Source organism: Urocampus carinirostris, chromosome 9 (assembly GCF_059441175.1).
Source record: "Urocampus carinirostris isolate Australia breed hairy pipefish chromosome 9, RoL_Ucar_1.0, whole genome shotgun sequence".
NCBI lineage: Eukaryota > Metazoa > Chordata > Actinopteri > Syngnathiformes > Syngnathidae > Urocampus > Urocampus carinirostris.
The window spans coordinates 6,125,931-6,149,971 of NC_142357.1; the positions used below are offsets into that span (position 1 = coordinate 6,125,931).

The 24,041-nt window shown below is 39.3% G+C and overlaps 1 protein-coding gene across 4 annotated transcripts in view; it reads left to right on the forward strand.

The window, feature by feature from the left end:
* Positions 1–24,041, forward strand: part of LOC148359176 (teneurin-2-like) — a 444,001-nt gene that overhangs the window by 352,810 nt on the left and 67,150 nt on the right. For all 4 annotated transcript variants that reach the window (XM_088344352.1, XM_088344353.1, XM_088344354.1 and 1 more), the window contains 5 exons: positions 3,387–3,509; positions 8,633–8,838; positions 12,287–12,482; positions 17,281–17,382; positions 19,650–19,844. In XM_088344352.1, coding sequence (XP_088200478.1) covers positions 3,387–3,509; positions 8,633–8,838; positions 12,287–12,482; positions 17,281–17,382; positions 19,650–19,844 — 822 coding nt within the window. The remainder of the gene's footprint in view (positions 1–3,386; positions 3,510–8,632; positions 8,839–12,286; positions 12,483–17,280; positions 17,383–19,649; positions 19,845–24,041) is intronic.

The following is a 24,041-nucleotide window of genomic DNA, read 5'->3' on the forward strand; positions in this document are numbered from 1 at the left end:
GAAATAGTAATAATAACAGAGCCTGTGTCCCATATTAGCAAATAAACCACTTAAGATTTGTTTACTCACAAATTGTCTCAATGATTAACAAAGAGTGTTTAATGAGCTCCATTCCTAGAGCTGCATAGTCAAAACGGTGTCTGTTGGTGTTATTTAAAACTGTGCCATATACTGTGCATACCGGACCAAACTTTATCCTTTCCAGCGTTGCTTAAACTTTGCATACACTATTATTGGTGCGACACTAAGTCATTTTGCATGGGCCATATTTTATCTCTGAAACAGATGTTTTTACAAAAAGAGCCATACCTTGTGATATATCGAAAGCCGTAGGTTCCCATCCTCTTCTTTATAGCATAATTGAAAATTCATTGCACAAGTACAGCATTACAGCACTAATTGACAGAACTATTTGACTCAAGACAATATTTGATCAATTTTAATAATATTTATCCAGGAGCCGATGTGGGAAGCGATCACGACCTGGTCATGATGAACTTCCGCGTTTGCCTACAGAAGGTCAATAAGTCACGGAACCCACGGATCAAGTTTGACCTTGAGCGACTTAAGACCCACGTGTGGTCGAGAGCTTCCAGCCCTAAATTGGCGAGAAGTTCTCTGCCTTGCTCACCTTGGACAAAGATGTCTAAAACCTGAACACCAATTCCTCAAAGGCGATGACTGAAGCAGCAAAAAAGAATAGTAGAAAAACACCCGGAAGAAGATAAAGACATGGGTTACAAATTAAAGTATCCAACAGTATGACACAAGGCGAGAACTAAAAAAGAGAAGAAACAGCAGAAAAAGAAAAAAAGAAGTGACTCAATAAGAACAACTGAAAGAGATGACACAAACAATACAGGCAAAAGTCAGCAGCATTCGGGATGAGGCAGGGAATAAGATAGCTGAAGTAAAAGAGATCACAAATATATGGACCAAATGCTCTTCCAAACTCTACAACCATCTGACAAAGGGAGACCCTGAGGTCCTCATGAACTCCAGCCCTTGGGAAATGGCGACTTCCCTATCCTATAAAATAACATTTGCATAACTTTGATAACAAAACCATTTGTTTCTCATCTGGCAACACTCTTAGTAATCATACTGTGTTTCCTGACTGTTAGAGGATAAAGATGAAAATAAAGACAATTACATCATGCACTGATCTGTAACTATACTTTTTTTTTTATTTTGGAAATCATACAATGTGTTTTCACACTAACTACTTTTGTCTACTGTCACTGCTTGGACATTTTAAACCTAGGTTTGATCATTCAAACGCAAAATCAGTAGTCAGTAATATTATTATTTATTGTATTAAGAATCTATGTATGTTGGTTAGCATGACGCCACATGTTGGATAGCATTATCCAATTGATGTTCAAAAAATATTCATTAAATTGTGACTGCTTGTCATGACTTTTGACACACATGACATCAGACTAAGTCACATTAGGGTTGAAAATGCAAAAAAAAAGTTGCTGTTAAAATATTGTAATAACTTGTTTTTGTTTGTTTGTTTTTGTATTCCTGCACTTGCATTGGCTGTTTCCTTTTGCCAGACTTTGAATTTGAGCGAAACTCTAACTGATAGCAATGCACCTTATATAATTGTCAGGAATGGTGTTCTCCAGGACCGGGTTTCTGTCCTTGCACCTTGGTCATTCATCCTCCTTTTATATGTCGTCACATTTTCCCTGGAATTCAAAGTATCCATAAATTCCCTTCTTATGAATGATACATATTTATTAGTATGGAGATCAGAGACTTATTATTCAGGTTATGCATAACGGGAAATCTCTCGAAAATGAGATTGAGAAGAGATAAATGGTTTTGTTTCGGGGAGATGATCCCCCAAATAAAGTCCTGAATGATGAGACAGAAAAAAGTCGAGTGCGAGAGGCGTCGTCCTTCTCCCACTACAGACAATAATAGAACATGGGAGGGAAAGAGAAGAACAAGAGAAGAAGTCACAGAGTGATCTGTTCGGAGAGCAATCTGTCACCTGTTCTCTTCGAGACGGTGTAAAGGCCCCCAAATAAAAGCAGCAGATGCTGTCAGCTTGAAAGACGATTGTCAGATGCTGAGCCATAGAGGAAGAACATTTTAAAAATAAAACTTTTTTACAGGTTTGCTGTCAGTTTTTAAGACTTTACTTAGGTGGAAATATTAAGCATCCCTCACTGAGTTAGTCACTTATGTTTTTGATAATTAGCAGCGACGCACAATCTCATCTCATCTCATTAGCTGCACTGCTTATCCTCAGTAGGGTCGCGGGGGCGACGCACAATATATTATCGAATTCTCTAAGCATGACCCTGGCAGTCATTTCAATTTAGTGTTCACTGAAAAACAGCATTCAGAGACAGTCGATAGTTACTTCATTTAAAAAGTAATTTCAGTTTCCCCGCAAGTTCCAGACACCAAAAAGTAGTGTGTTACACTGAAAAAAAACAAGTTACAAACTACAGGCAATAATCACATAGAAGCCGCCCAATTAAAATAGCCACATACTATAATAGAAAAATGGAAGCAAAACAGCTGAAGCAATAAACCCTTTTCATATTTCCTAGCTTGCTCAATCTTGAGAGCTTGCCTACAAACACTTGAGACACTCCCTATAGATTTTGTCTCTGGGCTTCAAACCACTCAAACAATTCCTTCTCTATTTCTCTCCAGGCTTGGTGTATTGTATAAATAATTTAATAAATAAAAAGACCAAACTCCTGTACATTTCTATCGTAAATTCTGTGCTCACGCTTGCCCCATTTATTTCCTGTTGATTCATTTTTCCTGTAAAGGCCTTGCCCCTCTCCCCACACACTGCCTTCCATTCACCCCTGGTAACAAATAACCAAATATGCGCATCTAGGCGACCCCCTTGATTTCAGTATTTTATAGTTGAAAATTCACCTCGATTCAAGTAAATACAGTAGAGAGAATATATCCATAAGGACAAATTCCAATACTTTTCAGTAGTACCCTTCAGAAAATACTATTAGTGGATTGAAGGTTGCATGTGACAACATGAGTGATGCAGAAGGATTCTGCAATCAGAGAACCCTGTAATTTGTGATTTGTATTTGATAAGTTGCAGAAAAATGCAGTACTGCATGATGTAGTAATGGCAGTTGAGTTACAAAATGTTATTATCAATGCGCTACACCATTGGTCACAGAAAACAGTAATTACGTGCCGGGAATGCGTTCCTTTGTAACCAATACTGTTTAAATTACAAACTCAGTGGTCCCTGCTTATTTAGATGCTGGGTTGAGCTTTCGAACATGTCTGTTATTATAGCAAACTTTGGAGTGTATTGTTCATGTCACTTGCCCTCACGCATTCCCACACTCTCCTCCTTCATGCCTGAATCCGTTTGTGTGCAGCCATCAACCTACTGGGTTTGACGTGGCAGCTGAAGCCATCCGAGGGCCCGGTGTTAAACAACGGGCTGGGGGCCGCCGTGCCTGTCAACAGTGATGTGGCCACGCTGCCTTCCGGAGGCAGAGGTATGAACTACACGACACTGGCTCAGAGACAGACACGTTCCAGATTGCAGAAAAGGGAAGCGGTAGAAGTTACAATGTGTAACTGAAAAAGAAAAGGCATTTAATAGAATTAAAATGACTATGTTTCTCCACCCTTTTAACTCTGTCTTTATATTTTTGCACAAAAAAATGTACTTATCACAAATCACTTTTTTCTGTCAATGACAAAAAATAAAATATTTTAAATAAGCAGTGTCAAAAATTACGAAATAATGTTCCCCAGTCACTTTCTTTCTTTTTTTTTTAACAAAGCGCTCTTTTTAAAAAAAAAGAAGTAAATAATCTTTAGAAATATCATGTAATGTGTGACAGTGTGAATGCGCATTAATTATCATTAATAATACAGATAGGTGGACAGATGGAGGGCTGGATAAAAAGGTGGGTGGATTAATACATGGTTAGATAAAAACAGAGCTTAGCAAACGTATTCCCCCCCTTAAAAAACGTTTTTTTTTAATTTTGCCATATTTCAGGCTTCAAACTTAAATATAAAAAATATATTTTATAAGAATGTAAAACATGTGAGACACAATCTTGAAATAGAACCAAATTATTGCAACATTTTGACAACAAAAATAATGAAAAATTGGTGTTGCAAAAATATTGGTCCCCTGTTCTCTATGCTCAGCCAACTGACTACAGAAGTTCCATGGTGACTTTTGATCGATCCAATGTCGACCTAAATCACCAACAATGAAAAACAAAGTGCATTACATCGCCATTAAATGCACCTGCTTTGTGATGGTCACAGAAGTCTTTCTAATCAGACACTGGAGAACAGAAAGCATTATGAGGGCCAAAGAACACACCAGGCAGGTGCGGGATAAAGTTATCGAAAGGTTCAAAGCAACAATGGGATACAAGAAGATTTTGCAACATTTAACATCAGTTAAAGGGAGGTTGTACATAGTAATAATTCAAAGGGGCCTATGTTTTAGTTTTTTATTGTTAGCAAAATGTACAATGTTAAATAGAATTGGTTTCATTTCACAATTGTGTCTCAAATTTGGTTGATTCTTAGAAATAATTTGGATTTTTTTAATCTATAAGTATGAAGCCTGATTTATGGCAATACAGTGGATCCTCGGTTCTCGACCATAATCCGTTCCAGAACCCTGTTCTAAAACCGATTTGTTCGATCATGTCACAATCACCGGATCGGGAACACCTGTGTTCAGGATTTGGCGCCAACAGCCAGGACAGCTGATTGGCGCACCCTGTACATTTAAATCCCTAGCTTCCGGTAACACTTTGTCCGATTGCACTATGCGATCTGTTGCCATCTGCTCAGAAAGCCCGTACCTCCGACTCTTTGCCTACCTCCTGTTTTTCTACCTGATCTCCGTTGCCGACCCGTTTCCAAATTTGCCTACGACCTGCCCTGCCCGCCTGACTCCTGATCTCTCTTCTGAACACAACGACGCCCTTCTTCTCCAGCCCCAACCAACAACACACCTCCTTCCTATGTTGTTATTATTTCTTTCTTAAATGCAATAGTTGTACGCACTACTTTTCTTTTTTCACCTGTAGCAACTCTGCTGCTTGCACTGACTTTCTTCGGAGGCATAATTAGGGGCTAAAACACTTCGTACACCTATATTAAAAGCGAAAGCAAAACAAAGCATGTCCGCACGCGATAACAGTTGGTCAGGAAAAGAGCGATCTACACCCGTACGCTGCTCAGCATCGCACCCTAGCGTACGCACTCACGCATTACCGGCGTTCGAACTCCAATTTTTTGACCGAACAGCGAAGCAAGAATTTCTCGAGATTTTTGGTCGGACTCCGATTTGTTCGAACTGAGAGGCGTTCGGAAACCGAGGTTCCACTGTACGTCCAATGCTTTTGCAAGGTGCTGTAGTTTGAGAGAGAGGGAGAGAGAGAAAAAAAGACCAAAAGGCAGAGAGAGAGAGAGAGAGAGAGAGAGAGAGAGAGAGAGAGAGAGAGAGAGAGAGAGAGAGAGAGAGAGAGAGAGAGAGAGGTGGGGAGAGATGGTTCGTACTAGATGGAAATGCTCTTAATATGTTTGGATATTGAACAGAACAACTGCAAACATTGAGGGAATACTATGAATATTTGCTAATTTTCTAGTATTTCTACTCGATAAGTATATCTGAGATTTATAGCATGAACCAAATAATACCTAAATTGAGCCACACTATCTCCTATATTTTACTTAAGGGTTGGTGAGGCAACAAATGGGCTATAACTTACATCTCGTGATTTATTCCTGTTATAAAATTCTCTCAGATTTATACCGAACCATTGTGCCATTATAATTGACAGCAAAAAGACCTTCTGCCATCTACGTGTTGTGTTTTGAGTTTACACTGAAAAAAGAGCAATTTAAAGCCCAATGTAGTTGCCTTGAGAGCTGTTAAATAACACTGTCCTCTGCTAATAGAGTTTTGCAATTAAATGGGCTCACACCAACTCCAACGTGTTCATAAATCATAGCAGCATATGAGCTGCGCTCTCACTAAGAGCCTTTTAACCACACTGCTGACTTGTGGAAAGCATTTTTATCAGGCAAATAAAAAAAAATTGCAGATTCAACAATGCTCCAATGCATTGTCTCTCATGCTGCGTGCATTTTTTCTTGGTTCACTCACTTTGCTTACACAGCATGGACTATTTGTGGGAAGCTACTTTGCGCATGAGCTCAGGATTACTGAGCGGGTTGAGTTCCGCAGATGTCTCGCCTTGATGCAGATGTTGCTCTTCGCCAAGTTCCTTTTAGTTCTCGGCTATTCTGCACACGCTTCTATTTTTTTCCGTGTCTGGGCTCCAAAGCTCCACTGTTAGATAGTTGGCCTGATTACAAGTTGTTGAGAGTTTACTGATAATAAAGGTTTTGAGTTACAGTAATTCCTTGTATTTTGTGGTGGTTCAAAAATAGTCCCAATCGTCCTAATCAAAACACATGAAGTAAAAACATGTATTGGATATTATTAATTCAGTATCATTAAAATATAAGATAAGCAACTGTAACCAAAGAAAAATACAAACTATAAAAATATGAAACTATCGATCTACAGATAAAAACAGAAAACACAGCATTGCAGTTTAATGAATGGTCTTTATTGTCATTGTACAATAATACAGCAAAATAAAAGGGCTTTTCCTTTCAGTGTAAGAAAGCAATGTTGAGTGACTGGCTAGCTACACGCTAGCATCAGAGACCCTCGGATTAAAACCAGGTCTCCATGATGATTAAAATACAACTGTCGTGAATGTAGAGGTTTCCTACAAATTGTACCTCATGGTCATGTGTTTCATGGGTAATGGATCTGCCGGTAGCTAGATATAGGCTCAGCATGAGTGGCTACTTTCATAGCCGTAGCAGCAGACTTGTCCTGGTGTACGGCTATTACTTATTCTCCAGATGCTAATTTCTCATAAATGTAACAAGCTGCGAAAAATACGAACTGTTCTTGTACTACGCAGTTTGTCTATGGTGGACACATTAACTTGTGCGCATGCAGGCTGTTAAAAGAAACTAACACCAGCCTATCAGTCGCGGACAGAAACAGTCATGCCCACCCAACCCACAGGTACAAACGGGCCTCTGCCCCTGAAATAGAGTTTGCTGTGTGTTGTTTGCTGCAGAACCCAATGCATGCTGAAAGTGCGCAAATTATCGAAACCGTAAAAAGTAAGCAGCGATACTGCGACAGTTTAAAGCACATGTGTCAAACAGGCGGCCCGCGGGCCAGATCAGGCCCGCTAAAGGATTGAATCCGGCCCGCGAGACAACACTCAGAGAAGCGCAAGAGAAAAACAAGTTTGATGTTGCCAAAGCCAGGTGCCTCTCTGTATTTATTTCTCTCACATTCTATCTCTCTCTCTCACATTCTATCTCTCTCTCTCACCCCCTTTCTCCCACTCTGTATCTTTTTCTCTGTGTCTCTCTTTTACTCTTCCTTTGTTGCTCTTTGTCTCTTTCTTTCTCTGTGTCTTTTAACCTCTTTTGCTCTGACTTCCTTTTTTTCTTTTCTCTCTTTTCTCTTTCTCTCTTCATACCCTTTGCGCTTCCTTTTCTCTTTTCTCTCCTTCTGTCTTTCTATTTCTCTTTGGATTTCTTTCTTCCTCTCCCTTCCTTTTCCCCCTCTCTCACGACTTTTTATCTTTTGTTTCTCACGCTCTCTCCCTCTTTCTTTTTTGTTCCACCCTCTCTCCTTTTCCCTCCCTCTTTCTCTTTTTTCTTTATCTCTCTTTTTCTTTCTCTTTAATCTACTAGTCCGGCCCCCGACAGAATGTTTGTTCTATTGTGTGGCCCCCGAGTTAAAATGAGTTTGACACCCCTGGTTTAAAGGGACAGCATGTACTGTTTAGCTCCTCTTAGTGGTTATAGAAAATGTCATTGATTCAGAGAAACAATGAAAATTTAGATAATAATCAAAAATACATGAAATATAATATGAATGCATTTTTTTTACATAATTTGTAAAAAGCCCTCACTTAAAGAAAGCTGACATAAAAAATTGTCATACTGCTGCTGCGAGTACCACTAAACCTCAAATGAAATGTAAACTAGTGCATTTTGGTCACCATGAGTATCATTAGTTTGTAGTCTTCCTTGTACTTTTTAGCACAATTTTTTGTTTGCACAACACCATACAGTGACATCTAGTGTTCAAGTTAATCACACTTTACAAATAATATTTATAAATCCCTACATCTTGCCAAAATAATGTTAATCTTGTTTCTACTGCCTGTTTTTAAAACAACTACCTAAGTAAAGATGAGCAGACACCATTATTTAAGTTTGTTACACCACCAGGAGGCACAAATAATACACACTGCCCCTTTTAAAAAAATGCACTTAGAGATAAATGTTTTCCACAAGATAGGGACAATATCTTCTAAAGAAGACTTAACAACACAAATCATGTGTTTTTTAGATAATCTTTGACCATTCATTGCGAGCCTACTCAAATGGTAAATAGACGTTTCATGTTTGTAACTGTTGTTAAGAATCATAATAAGATTTATTTATTTTTTTTTTTTTTTTAAGGCCTTTTATTTTACAGAAGTAATACCAATAATAAAAAGTGTTGGTGTTTTTTCCTACTTTGTTCCAGGTTCGTGGACTGGACGGAATAGCAGTATAGAGACGGGCAACATCGATATCGGAAGAAGAGTTAGCCAAGAAGTCCCGCCTGGTGTGTTTTGGAGGTCCATGCTGTACCTCAGTCAAGCCCAATTCCTTAAGTTCAACATTTCCTTGGGAAAAGATGCTCTGTTCGGAGTTTATATTCGCAAGGGTCTGCCCCCATCACATGCACAGGTAACTAGCTACAATCGCAAAACCTTAAACACGCACAAAGCAGTTAATCACTCATAATATCTGTTTTCATCACATACACTAGAGTTCAAAGGTTTAGGCCCCCTAAATGTCCTCATTTGTGAAGAAAAAGCCCAGTTTTTGCCATGAAGATTAAACTAACAAACATTAAACTAATCAGAAATACTCCCCATGAATCGTTAATGTAGTAAATCACTATTTTAGCTGTGAATGTCTGGTTTTTAAGAAGAATTCCAGCAGCCAGCACTCTAGTGTTTAAAATGTACATTGTGTTTGCTAATTGCGTTAGTAGGCTAATGGATGATTAGAAACCCTTTGTGAAACAACATTACCACAGCTGAAAAGAGTTTAGCTGTAAAGCTGACCTACGTTTGGACTAGTTGAGTATTGGGAGCTCTACATTAGTAGGCGTGATAAATGTACACAATTAATATACAACTTCAACGTGAAACACTCAATCCTTGTTCTAAAAAACTAAGGCTGTTCCATGCGAGAAATTGTCAAGAATCAAAATATCTCTGACCAGAGTATTAAGAGAAGTGGGAGACCCGCTGCACAACCAAACAGGAAGAAAAGCACATTAAAGTATGCCGTTTGAGAACTAGACACCTTTCAGGTCCTCAGTTAGCAGCTTGTTTCAAATAATACCAGTAAACACCAGTTTCAACATCTACAATAAAGAGGAAACCGGCCTTCAAGGCAGAGTGGCAAAGATAGTCATATGTGAGACTGGCCAACAAAAAGAAGAGAGAAATATGGGTAAACGAACACAGACATTGGACACCTCATTTGATAAATAACAGTGTGACTTTTTTATGGAAAACACTAAATTGTCTTGGTGAACCTAAATATTTGAACAGTACCCTATATTAATCCCTTGCATGGAAAATCCATTCCATAAATCTATTAACACATTTAGATTCATAATGTATATATGTTTTAGAAGCATGGTCCCAGAGTGGATTACTAAAAACTATTATATAGGGTTTGACGCAGCTCATCAGAGAGTATCAAGCCTCTTCATTATTGTCAAGCCGGAGAGGGATGACGCTTTGTGCATCGCCAAAGTGATCAAAATTGTGTGATCACATTAATGCAAACATTCGGTGAAGAGTTCCCTGCAAAGTTCATGCATCATTCATGCAGTGTTCTTGCAAAGCAAAGTGCCCTTGTTTTTTTTGAAGGATTGTTTGGATATTTTCGGGATCACAAATGCAAACATAAGGGGCCGGTCACACAGCCGTTTGCGGCTGAATCACGGCTAAAATTTTGCGGGGTTTTTTTGCCCGTCGTTGCCCGGGATGGAAAATGCGCAAAATCGGCCAACCCGCTGTTCATCGGTGGTATGCCCGCAAAACAGACGCCGGCGACTGTTCCGCTTCCTCATCGCGTCATTTCTGCGTCATTTTCTCGTGTGGACCACGGGTATAAAAGCTCCCGAGCCGGTGTTGTGCCCAAATCCGACTCCTACGCAACACCCACCCCGCCCCACCCCCTCGCGTGACTTTTTCATCCACGTTAACAAACGCATTTTGTAGAATACGATCGCACTTTATTGTTTAAATAATGCGTTATATAGACTAGGATTTCCCAATTGTTATAATTAGCTCGCTTTATAGTTTTAATAAGCGTTTTATATAGAATACGATCGCTTTCGTTGAAAGTGCAGCAGAAATGCGCGTTCACGCGAGGGGGGGAGGATTTTACCGTTCGATAACATTTACAACAATAACAAAGACGGAATGGTTTAAATTATATTACATTTCCAACAAATGCAAGACGAAGTGGTTTTGGTTATATATTCGCCATTACATTCCCTAAAAGTGAGATAATTGATGTTAAAGTGGTTGTAGTAGCGAGGGGATGTAAATCTCGGCACCGGGCTGTAGATATCATAACCGCACAAGACACAGTCCCGTGAAGATCAAGATTTCAAGCTATGGCATCATTTGTAATTTATTATCTTGAAAAGAAATGTCAAGATATAAATATGGATTGAGACGAGGTCACTACGCTGACAGGGGGGGGTACGGGTTACTGGTCTACCTTCTTTATTCATTATCCATTATCAATTAGTTCACAATACGCTTCAAAGCTTAGGAGCCGGGACTCTTACTCTCAGCCTAAAGGCAAAGCTAAGGTCTTAGCATTAAAGCCTTGCTGCAACCATTGCGAATGCACCGAAAGATTTATTCGAAATGAAGAGAAACTACGCTGACGGGGATCCATGTTCACCCCCTTGACGTCACGAGCACAACTGACGAGTGCTCGGCATTCGCGCTGTTTATACGCGGAGAAAGGCGTTTGACCGTCACACGCGTGACATGCTAATTTTACGTAATAACACCGCGATACAGGCGCAGAACATGCTATTACCATGCTCCACCCACGATTACCCGCTGAAATTTCCCGTCCTACCCATGTGTAACCACGCCCTGGCCGCGGCCAGAGCACGTCGTTCCGCGTCATTTCCGCGTCATTACCTCGTGTTGACCACGTGTGCGGCACGCGGTTTAACACGTACTCAAACTTTTGAGCAGCTCAAAAGTTTTGAACGCGGCCAACCACGTGAAAATTTCCGACCGCGAGTAAAGCACTGCTCTATCTCGTGTATATGGCGGTCTCTAAACGTCCAACAGCGCCCAACGGCATCTGCTTCACGGCCAGAATTTACTGGCCGTTGTTCAGCCTCAATACGCTCGTGAAAGGCTGTGTACCCGCGCTCTGAAGAAATGAGCAGCGCAAAACCCTTTCTCGCTGCCACCCGCTCGCGTATTTCCGAACTCGTGTTAAACACCGCTGTATCTCGTCTTAATGGCGAACTCAATGCGTCTTATAGCGTCCGCCTCAAAGGCAGAAATTTCTGGCCGTGATTCAGCCGCAAATGTCTGTGTGACCGGCCCCTAAGCGCTGAACTTTCACAAAAAGCAGTATTTCTCAGAAGTTTTCTTGGAATCAAGTAATGTCAAGATACTGAGCAATGTTCAACTGTTGTTTACTAAACAATGATAAAAGTTAGAAATATACTGTTTTTTTAATGAAAGATAAGGGTTCAAGATTTGTATTTATATGTCCTATGCCTATAAAGCTAGAACTAAATGTTCTGTGGCCCTTTGAAAACAAGTCAAAATGTAAAAAAGCCCCATTTGAGAGAAGTGTCTGGTAACAAATGAGTTCCAGCTCAGTAGCCTAGATGGTAAGGCGCCCGCTTTGAGACTGGGAGGTCGGTGGTTCGCGCCCCGGCCGAGTCATTCCTAAGACTTAAAAAGTGGTCGGCGGCGCCCTGCATCGACTCGCTACAACGGGTCAGGTGCAATCGACATTTCGTTCTGTGTACATTGTTACACAGAATGACAATACAAGGAAATTATTATTATTATTATTAGTTTTAAGAAGAAATTTGATTTAGATTCTCTCCATTCTCCTTCAGTACGATTACATGGAGCGCTTGGATGGGAAGGAGAAGTGGAGCGTGGTGGAGTCTCCACGAGAGAGGAGAAGCATCCAGACTGTTGTGCTTAATGAGGCGGTGTTTGTCCAGTACCTGGATGCCGGAGCTTGGCATCTGGCCTTTTACAATGATGGTCGCGAGAGAGAGATGGTCTCCTTCAGTACAAATATAATGGGTAAGGCTTATATAAGGGATGAAAAGTGGTATGGCAGATGACTTGTCTTTCCCCTAGAACAGTGGTTCTCAAATGGGGGCATGTGTACCCTTGGGGAAATATGACGGCACTCCAGGGGGTACGTGGGATTAAAAGAAAGAGTTTTAAAAGTAGCATCGATGCAAATTCACAACACTTCCTTCCCTTCTAAATATGCTGCAAAAATATATTGCCACACTGAATTGAATTCTTTATATTTTCATTGATAACGAGATATGATATAGCACTTGTAAGTAAACAGAAAATGAAGACTTCAAAGAGAAAAATAAGATATAAGAATGTCAGGATATATAAGCAAAAATATTTTCAAGATAGTGTTTGGAGACTGGCCGAAGTTGGTGCAATTTATCTCGTAATAATAGGTTACTGAAAGATCTGGCAGACGATTTGGCTCATTTTCCTTTTTGATCGTCTTGTTATCTTGTTCTTATATTTTGTAAAATAAATTAGGTAACTCAGATAATTTTATCTGATTTTTTTATTTAATTTTATTTAAAAAAAAGAGTTACTCAAAATGCATTCAACTTCGCAGATAATGTGCATTATTTTGTTGTAATAATCTTTGTTTTAATAAATGTTTGATTTTTTTACACAGTAAGAATGTACATGATCTCATTCAGCAGATTTTTTTAAAATAAGTTTACTTATTTTAGAATATGTTTGGCTTTAATCATAAAGTGAGACACGTTTAAAATAAATTAAGAAAATATAAATTATGAATAAATCTATTAATAGAAATTACAAATGTATAAAAATATAGATAACACATAAAAACTGATAGTTACATAAAATATAATAAAAATGATCTACCTCACCCACCATATCTGACTTACTCATTTAATGTTATTTTGGATTTGTTTTTATTCTGCTTGCTTACTCTAAAGAATATCATTTTTATTTTGCTCATGAACAGCTGCAGAGGAGATTTTCCAGGAGGCTGGGGTTGATTGTTATTCCGACTATAATTGCACATTGTTGTTCATTATTTTGGCTCACTGCTGTTTGTCATTTTGACTATTATGCACAGTGACATCATTGTCACTATTAGCCTATAGTGTTGCCCTTCTTTGATTTCCTTACATTTTATAGCTGATCTGTTTTTTTAACTTAGATTTGATTTGATAATGGGCTCAGGGGATGCCCTTTAGATCTTATTAAGGCTTATTGTACAGTCCTCCTTTAAAGCTCAAAGTTCATTGATGTAGTCTCTCTTTATTTAGAATGTCTATTAAACTATGAACTTAGTTCAGACAAATGTGATTACCAAAGGTAAGAAATAAAACTTTAAGAAATAAAAGCAGAAAATTAACTGGATATGTAGCTGAAAATATATATATTTGATTCATTAATGTATATCTTTCAACATATTCAAAATGTTTGGAAGGTTATCATATCATACCTGCCAAATACTCCAGTTTTGCCGTAATGAGTACGGTTTTCTTTCACCCACTACGGTGTTACGGTTGGGTCACATAAACTACGGTTTCCCCTTTAAAAAAATTAAAATCGTAAAAAAACATTACACCGCAAGATGGAGACAAAGTACCATTTCAAACAACGGCTATATCAGCACTGCAAGTCGTCTGGCATTGCTGATATATCACTGCGCGAGGTTTATTTTTAGCTCAATTGGAGCACCGTAATTGGCAGCGGGAATAGAGGTCATGGAGTCTACCAGAGAAGTGCAGAAAAATGTGAAACCGAAACGAAAATAACAGTGCTTTCGTGAAGAATATTCCAAAGCTTTGACTGGAGTAATTATTAGATCGAGAAAAAGTAAAAATTACGCCAACTGCACACTGTGTAGACAAGACTTTTCTGTGGGTCATGGAGGAATTTGCGAAGTTAAAGACCACGTAGAAACAAAAAAACACAAATCAAATGCAAATGACAGTAAGTCCAGCGGCAAAATCTCCACTTTTTTTGTCACCCCAACCGATTCTTTGGACGTCATAAATGCTGAAGTGTTATTTATTTACCAGCTCAGTAGCCTAGATGGTAAGGCGCCCGCTTTGAGACTGGGAGGTCGCTGGTTCGCGCCCCGGCCGAGTCATTCCTAAGACTTAAAAAGTGGTCGGCGGCGCCCTCTGTTGGCTGCGGCTGCATCGGCTCGCTACAACGGGTCAGGTGCAATCGACATTTCGTTCTGTGTACATTGTTACACAGAATGACAATACAAGGAAATTATTATTATTATTATTATTATTATTATTGAAGCGATCATTGAACATGGCGTTCCAATCGCTACGACCGACCACATGGGACCGCTATTCAGGAGAATGTTTCTCGATTCTAAGATTGCTAAAAAATATGCTTGTGGGAGAACGAAATTGATTTCAGCGAATAAAATGTAGTTTGTTTGTTGCTTAAATATGTGCTGAAGTCAGTTAGGTGAAATGGAGAATTTCTAAGATGAACAACACCCCCAAACCACACATTGGTAATAATTACTCTCCAACCTTGCTGCTTTGATCATACTCATTAATTGTTTTCAGTACCTGAAGGGTTGCAATTAATTCATAACACGTTTGGGGTCAATTAACAGAATATGACAGATCTAGTTGAGCCCTTTGAGAAAGAATCCTCTGGCGTTGGCGTTTCACGTCAGCGCTTTTACTCAAGTAGCTCTGTCTAGGAGCAGAGGCCGAGGTGGAAAAAGGGTGCCTGGAGTGAGCTAAGAGGGGGCAGCTTGTGCGAAGCCATAATGGTGGGGGCAAACCACAATGGGGTGAAGTGCTGGGAGGGATGAGAGGACTGGGAGAGGGGCAGCATTCGGATAAGAGGCACACGAGGGCTGGAGATTTTGAGGAAAGAGATGAGGACACGACACAGAGAGAAAAGAAAGGAAAGGGGGATTTGCAGTTTTCGCTTGAGTAGAAAGTGTAGGATACAACAAAGGCATCAAGAGACCGTCTTAGCAAACTCCGCTAAACTCTCTTCTGAGTGGATTAGGGGACTTTAAATGTGAACGGGAAACGGAAGTTGAACACGGAAACCTTTGCGCATTTACATCGTTAGGAAATAGTATTAAAGGTGGGGTGCGTTGTCTGAGGTGTCTTTAAAAAGTTGAAAATGTAATAATTTCTCTATTAAGTATGTGTTAACAATGCCCTTTTAATGGGTTTTTCATGGCACCTATGTGCTTTTATCTTTCATTTAGCAAAGCTGTTCAAGGCGAAACCCATTAGGTATGAAGAATTGGGGTGAGGGGAGTGCTGGAGAGTGACTTCATGCTCGTCCCCGCGTTTGGCTTTTTTCTTATTTGTATTTGTTAGTGTACCATGAAAATAGGAACATATTTGTTTTTCTTATTTTTTTCTGCCTTTAATGACATTGCAGTCTGAGTTGTACACATATGGAAAACAGCTTGACTAACCTAGGAAGATACTTTCTATTACCAGATTCCTCGACCTTCAAAACTTGCTTTGTGGCCACATGGAGGTCTTTGGCACACCCTAGTGGCTCCGTGCTGCAATTTAAAAAAATGTTTGAAAAAAATATATGGTTCTTGTAGGACAGAACCGGAAAGTAAATTCAGTTTTCTATAACGTTTAAATATTGGCAGCAAAATATCGTGTAAAGGGGATTGTGTCCTTAATCCATACAGTTGTGCAATAAAACGTCAAGATTATTGGACATTATTTGACAGTACAGAAGTTATTTGTTCAAGTCATGTTTATTTGTATAGCCCTAGAGATGAAGCATTTGAATCTAGATTAATCTAGATTAAGATTTGAATCATGCCCGGCACTGATTTAAACAAAAGCTCAGGCAATACAAATTGATTGAATTTCCACTGCATCAATGACCAAAAACATCATCTAGTGTAGGGACCTCCAACGTGGTGACCGCTGGCACCCGAGTGCCGCCTAAAGACTACTGAGGTGCCCGTGGACCAATGCTCGGTCATTGTGATTTTCTAGTAAAATTATTTTTTTAGTGGTCTATTTACCCTACTTGAAATGAAATGAAATGAAATGAAATGAACTGAAATGATCTGCATTTATATAGCGCTTTTCAAGTCAATGACTTCCCAAAGCGCTTTACAATGTGCTCCACATTTCCCAATAGCGGCCTTGCAGCCATGTAAGGCGCTAACCTGCTTATTGTGGGTATTAAGGGTTCAGTGTCTTACCCAAGGACACTCCGACATGTAACACGGACGAGCCGGGATTCGAACTGGGATCCCTTGATCCCAAGACGAGCGCTCTACCTCCTGAGCTACTGCCGCCGACTACTTCCAATAAGTAACCTGGTACCAACATTGTAATAACATTGGTTGTTATTTTAGAAATACATAGAAAACTGGGTGCCCAAAAGTATCTCTCAGCTTTAAAAAATGTTGGAGACCCCTGGCCGAGTGTCAAAAAAATAACTGTCTCATAAGGCTTTTTTTTTTGATTGTTTTGAAATAGCATAAGGAAGACAAGAATAAACTGGTGGATAATGGTACAGGATGCTGTTTTAGTACTGTGGTCAAGTGATCAAGGGGTAAAGATTACATATTTATTAGAGATGAATAGAAGTGAACCTTCTGCCAGCGTGAACAGCATTTACTCCCTGGAGCAGAAAATCCTCAGAAAAGAAATGAAAAATGCCCTTTTGATTATTGTATGCATATAAAATGTGAGACTTGGAGCTCCTCAGCTCGACTTTTAAATTCCTCAAAAACGAAGGGTGCCCATGGTTTTAATGAAGGCTTTGATGCTTTCTCACCCTCGTCTTTCCTACTCTCTGTCACACTCTGTCTTCCTCGCAGATTCCGTGCAAGAGTGCCCTCGCAATTGCCATGGTAACGGGGAGTGCAATTCTGGCGTTTGCCATTGCTTTCCAGGATTCCACGGCATGGACTGCTCCAAAGGTATTGACTGCTTACAATGGTACGCCTTCCTTCTCGTGTTGTCTGATTAGAGAAACATCACTGAGAGAGGCAGTTTGAGAAAATGAAGTGGCGTAAAGATGGTGCGTGGGGCGCCGACAAGATGACTGATGATGAATGGCAGCTCCTCAAGCTAATGTCTCTGTTGCTCTTTTCTCACCTGAGAAAGACAGCGTTGATGAATAGTTTAGTTACCTTTTCCCCTCAATTACTCTATGTGTCAGTGCCACTCTCTAGCCCCCCTAACCACTTTATTTACTATGTTTTTTGGACTATAAGGCGCATCGAAAATACTAAATTGGCTCCTTATAATCCGCCTTTACATTAGGGGTGTGCGGATTGATGCAAATATCTATATTTTTAATTCCAAGTAATTACTTGGATTTTAACTATGCTGTTGGCATGGGATTGATACTTTACACCTGCACCAATTTTCTCAGAGCACCACTTAATTCTAACTCAGTGATATCAGCCACTTTTTAAGTGTATGCCAGGCACACTTTTAGGCTTCTCCCTACCTGTCTTATGCTGCCTTATGTTGCAACCAAAAATGTAAACACAATACTGTTCCTAAACAAACACATGTACACCCATTGTCTTTATGGCAACAGAAGCAATAGGAAACATCCATCCATCCATCCATCCATTATCTGCACTGCTTATCCTCAGTAGGGGCGCTGGAGCCCATCCCAGCTATCCTCGGGCAGTGGGCAGGGGACACCCTGAACCGGTTGCCCTGCCAGTCGCAGGGCACACAGGGACAGACAATGCGCTTGCTCATTCACACCCAGGGACAATTTGGACCGGCCAATTAACCTGAAATGCATGTTTTTGGAATGTGGGAGGAAACCCACGCAAGTACGGGGAGAACATGCAAACTTCACAAAGGAGGTTCGATCTCATGACCTCAGAACACTGCCACACACGATCTAACCACTGCTTCTAAACTTGCATTACTGACTTTTTTGTCAAGAAAATGTTCAATTAAAGCTACTTTAGTTGTCTTGTTGACATTGTCATACCGTATTTGTGTTTTGGTTGCATTGCTGCTTTTTTTTTTTGTTTTAACTCTGCTGCTTTCTTTCTGAAAGTTGTATTAGAACTATTTATTTTCTTTTATATATATTCATTGATTATATATATATATATATATATATATATATATATATATATATATATATATATATATATATATATATATATATATATACATACATACATACATATATATATATATATATATATATATATATATATATATATATATATATATATATATATATATATATATATATATATATATATATGCTTTTAAGGTTGAAATGCAGTTATTTTATTTAAAAAATGAAACATTTTTAGTGGCTAAAACTTTTTGCGCTGCGTTTATGGAAAATTACAAACTAGCTCTAAGGCTCTAATTATTCAATGGTATTCGTATTGGAATAGTATCAATTAATACTAACCCGTTTTTACTTGGATCGGTTAGATACCAAAATGTCCAATATCCCTCAACCCTAGCTCAAATACTGTAGAATACGGCGGTTAAGATCGAAAGACATTATTTATATAAGTGGATTACAACACAAAGTCTTACAGTATTTGACCGTTTTCTTGCAAGAATACATCATTATAGATGACACTGTCGCTGACCAAAAATGATAACATTATGTGCAACAGGAAATAAACCCGGGTCGCAGCGATGAAACCGTCAACACTTAACCGCTGGATCACCAGGGATACGGATGACATTTGGAAAGGCATTAGATGTTACCTCGTTATCATACTATTGTTGCTCACAGTGCTAGAAACACTGAGTTGCATTTTGGATTTTGTTTTGCTTTTTGATAGGTTAAACAGTCCCTCTACTTCTCCACCTGTGCATCAATAACGTCAAAGTCAATATGTATACGTACGTGAAAGAGCTTATATATTATTATTTTGAAAGATTTTCCTGTTTTCTCCATTTTCTAGCATATACCGCAAGTGTATAACGGTTTTACACGATAAACACGGTAGCTATTACTGTAGTCTCAATTTAATGCACCTTATTGTCAGGTGCACCTTATGTATAAAAAACATTTAAAATAATTATTTTTGGGTGTACGCCTTATAATCTACTCCACCTTATAGTGCACAAAAAACATAGTAGTCTCCATCCAGTGATTCGAAGGTGGGTTCAAAATGCTCTGTGGCGATGACTCTTACAAATCCTTCTTAATTGTTTGCTTTTTTTCCCTGCTTTACGGCAGCGGCTTGCCCAGTGTTGTGCAGTGGAAACGGCCAATACGACAAAGGCTCGTGTGCGTGCTACAGTGGCTGGAAAGGACCCGAATGCGACGTGCCTGTCACACAATGCCTCGACCCTCTTTGCAGCGGCCACGGCAGCTGCACCAACGGCAACTGTGTGTGCTCCATCGGATACAAAGGCCAGAGCTGTGCTGAAGGTGAGACGAGGGCCATTTAGTTGGAAATGTTTCTAAATGTGTTGTAGGCTGAATAGGATTTCACTTGTAACTGGCTGAAAATATGGCCAACAAGGCTATCATTTTTCTACGTCGGGCTGAAAAGATCCTGGCCCCAAAGTATGAAATCTTAATCAATGAAATATTAATCCAAACATTTGGGCAAACATTTTCAAATCAAATTATCCACAAAAAATTTTTCGACCGTTTTTCCTGTCTAATAAGGGTATTCCCCTTAAAATGGATATAAAATAAAACTCATCAAACAAAATTATTTTCTCTAAAATAGAGGTTGAATATTGAAATCAGACCTGACCTTGGGTCTGCCTAAAAATAGATATGGGTTGCACAATCTATTTACACCCAATCGTGTTTTTATTTTTTGTTTTTGCAAAATCGATAAAGTTGGATTAAAATGATCCAAGTAAATTTTATCAGAGTTTTAGTGTGCTTCTTGTTGATACAGTGCTTGAATTACTGCAATATTAAAATTTGTATACTATAGTGGTATTTATTTCATTCTACCAAATGTATTTTTTTGTACTTAAGTATTCTTTTGTCGAATGTAGTACCCCTGGGATACAGCAATAATACGTTCGGAGGTAGGGATCGCAGAGTAAAATCGCCCTACAGTGGGTTATTGATAAAATATTTAGCAAAGGCATTCCAAACTTCCGGTAATCAGGCTAAAACATTAAAACAACAAAATAGTATATATTAATTTGTATTACATGTACATACCATAAAACAACATTATAAATAAGTATACAAGAAAAGAATGAAACAAAAAATAAATTTCATTAACCATGTCATGACCCAGAACGGACTCTCGGATCCAATAGTGTTAGTTTCAAAGGGGTTTTTATTTGAAAGAGTTGTTGGAGCTGGTTTGGGACGTCGGCGCTTGTCGGTCGTCAGCCTCTTCGGGCGGAATGGCAGCTGCGTGACGGGTAGACGGAAGGTACAGCTTAGCGGGTAAGTCGATGGCCGGGGCGGGAGAGAAGGTCGCAAACGTGGAACGGAAACAGGTCAAAAACGGAAGGCAGGCATGAATCAGGCAAGAGGAGTCGTGGGTACCTTGTAGTCTGGAGAAACACTCAGGGATACAAAGAGTACACTCGAACGTCCATCTCTGGACGCAGACCGCTTAAGTGGAGAACGTCAGCTAATAAGGAAGTGCGCTCCAGCGCGCCAAACGATATCCCCAGGTGACTTCACTTAGGCAATCACGACAAACCATTAGGATTGCGTGACTTGAGCTGGTCAAGTGGAGTAGCAGGTGGATGCACAGGGAGATGAGGGTGATTAAACTGATTTTAAAACTTCCGACTGAACACAATACTTTTATATCTATAAAAAGTGCGTCTGAATTTCCACAATTCAATGGAATCCTTAATCTGTAACTATTACTGAATAACCATGAATTCGCCAACATTAATTTGGGAGCACAATATTAAATTAACTTTTATATACATGTCTAGAAACAGTAAAATTGGACAGAACGTTTTTTTTTTTGCAGCAGCAGCACTTACCTCAACCAGCATGACAGAGACAATGTCTAATGCTACAGGCAGTATGAGCTCCATGGGTTGTTTTTTTTTTGTCTTTGTTTTTTTTGCACTGACATACCTGTCAAGCTAAGCCAATTGCTCTCTTCATTAAAGATTGCAATTCCCATTAATAAGCGATAATATACCTTACAAAAACAACGTCACACCTATCTACTCACTGCTAGACAGACTATTTAGAATATAAACAAAACAAAAAAAAGGTAATTTGTGTGAACAAGTTAATTTAGTTTACCAATTAAACAATACAAATACTTCTTTCAGCAAATTTCTTAGTTCTTTTTCCACATGCAGTAAATTTAGTAATCCTCATCATTCATAGCAGTGCAACAATACCCAAAAAGCAAATGATTTATCGAGGATAGCATTTGTTAATGTACCGCGACAATTTTAGCAATCTGCGATGACTATGTAATCTGCGACCACTGACCGAGATTATCCGGATTAGAGCGGAATAGAGGTAGACTCTCTATTTTTTCTATATTTCTTTTGTTTATATCTTCATATCTCTCAGTCTGTCTTTTCATCCATTTTAATTTTCCATGGTATCACCTCAGAATCACTACACTTTGTGTCCACACCTGTTGTGTGCAAAGCACGCATGCTAAGGGCAAACATAAACAATGCTTCACACGCACACTTTGGTAGTGAGAGGAAGATGCTTTCAATCGCCAACAAAAGCGGACTTCTCGATCCATTATACTTGCTCTGGAGGCACACGCAGGTCTTTGGTGCTCCTTACCGCTTTCACAGATAATATTCGACTTTGGAAAAATATATGTTTTTTGTAGGACAGAACTCTAAGGTAAATGCAGCCACGTGATGGCAGCAAGGTAGCATGTACAGGAAATTGGATCATGTCCTTAATCTATCCCGTGGTGAATTAAATAGCAAGAATATTTTCCAAATTGTATTTGACAGTACAGAAGCTACAGAAGCTATTTGTAAAAAAAAAAACTAAATTTATTTTGACCGTTGCCGGACGTTTTTGGAATGCACCCCCCGCGAAAACAAGGGATTACTGTACTCACAAAGTTGACAGCTACAGCAGCCAAACACATCACACATTTTTATTATAAGATTTAGTTACATCTATCGATTTCTGTTAAGGAGAACCTTCCTGCCCCACTCTCGGTCGTCAAGAGACGAATGAGCAGGAGTTGAAAAAATGGCATTTAAGTTTAAGCGTGGGGTTATGTGGGATAAGTCAATATGCATACGGAAAGATGGGAAGTGCTTTAAATGTAAGAAAGACAAGTGTGTCCCTGGGGGAAAATTGAACGGGAAGGATTAAGAGTAGACTAGAAGGAGTCTTCAGGAGATTGGCAGGCCAAAGAGGTCAAGCTAACGGGCCACAGACTGAGCGCAGCGTCTTTCACCTCGAATCAATTTCTCCTCTTTTGGTTTAATATCTGATATTCATCCTGGCAGAGTCCCTCAAACAATTTACCTGGAGTGCAGCTGACATGAAAATCGATAACAGTGAGTTGCTTTTCTGTCCGGCAAACACAAATGGAGGTGGCGATGTGTGATCGTGCGTGCAAAAAAAAAAAGGGTGAGGAGGGAAGGGGTCAATAGTGGCAGAGGAGTGGAAAAGAGGACAAGGTGAGGCTGAGTGAGCAGGACAGAAGGTGAGTCAGAGGAAGGCTGAGCTTGGATGGGGGGGAATTTTGCCTGAGAGGAGGTAATTTGTCAAATTGGTTTCCTTTTGTTGTGGTTGTGTTTTTCTGCAGAGGACTGTTTGGCACATTCTCCTGATTATCACATGCTCATACAGGACACGCTCAGAATTACAATTTGTTAGTTTACCCTGTTGCTCTTAATAATGGTATACAATAAAAAGATGCTAATTATTATTGGATGCCTTGGTTGCCTCAAAAATAGCTGCTAATGATGTATTTTATTACTTCCTTGGACACAATAGATAAAAATGAGGGGTAGTATTCATCAACACCGATGTTTTTTGCTTAGAAATGTCATGATCATTAATAATTGAATTTTTCACCCTTGAATTAGTTTATATTTTTGATCTACACAGCATAAAGAGGAAACAATAAATATATACCTATATATATACAGTGGGACCTCGGTTATCGCGGTTAATGGGGGCCAAAACCACCCGCGAAAAGTGAAAATCCGCGAAGTAGCGGCGCCCCTTCAAAAAAAAAAAAAAATATATATATATATATATATATATATATATATATATATATATATATATACCGTATTTTCCGCACTATAAGGCGCACCTAAAAGCCTTTTTTTTTTTTCAAAAACTGACCATGCGCCTTATAGTACAGTGCGCCTTATATATGGATCAATATTAAGTCACAAGGTCTTGCAACAAAGGCAAGCAGCCGCCGACTAGATTTTTCCTCGTAGGCGATGTGGTCCGTGGTGTATGCTGGGATACATATCCCGGCGTTTCATTTCCCAGCCAATGTGTCAATCATCATTTGAATCGATCACTATTGGCTAAAGTTATTAAAAGGGGCAGATCCTTTTTATCATTTACAGGTTCGCATAGGCTAAAGGGGCAAAACAAAGCCTGCAATTGGCCGAAAAAGATGAATGTGAATAGCATGTTTGGTTGTCTACGGCATAGAAGAAA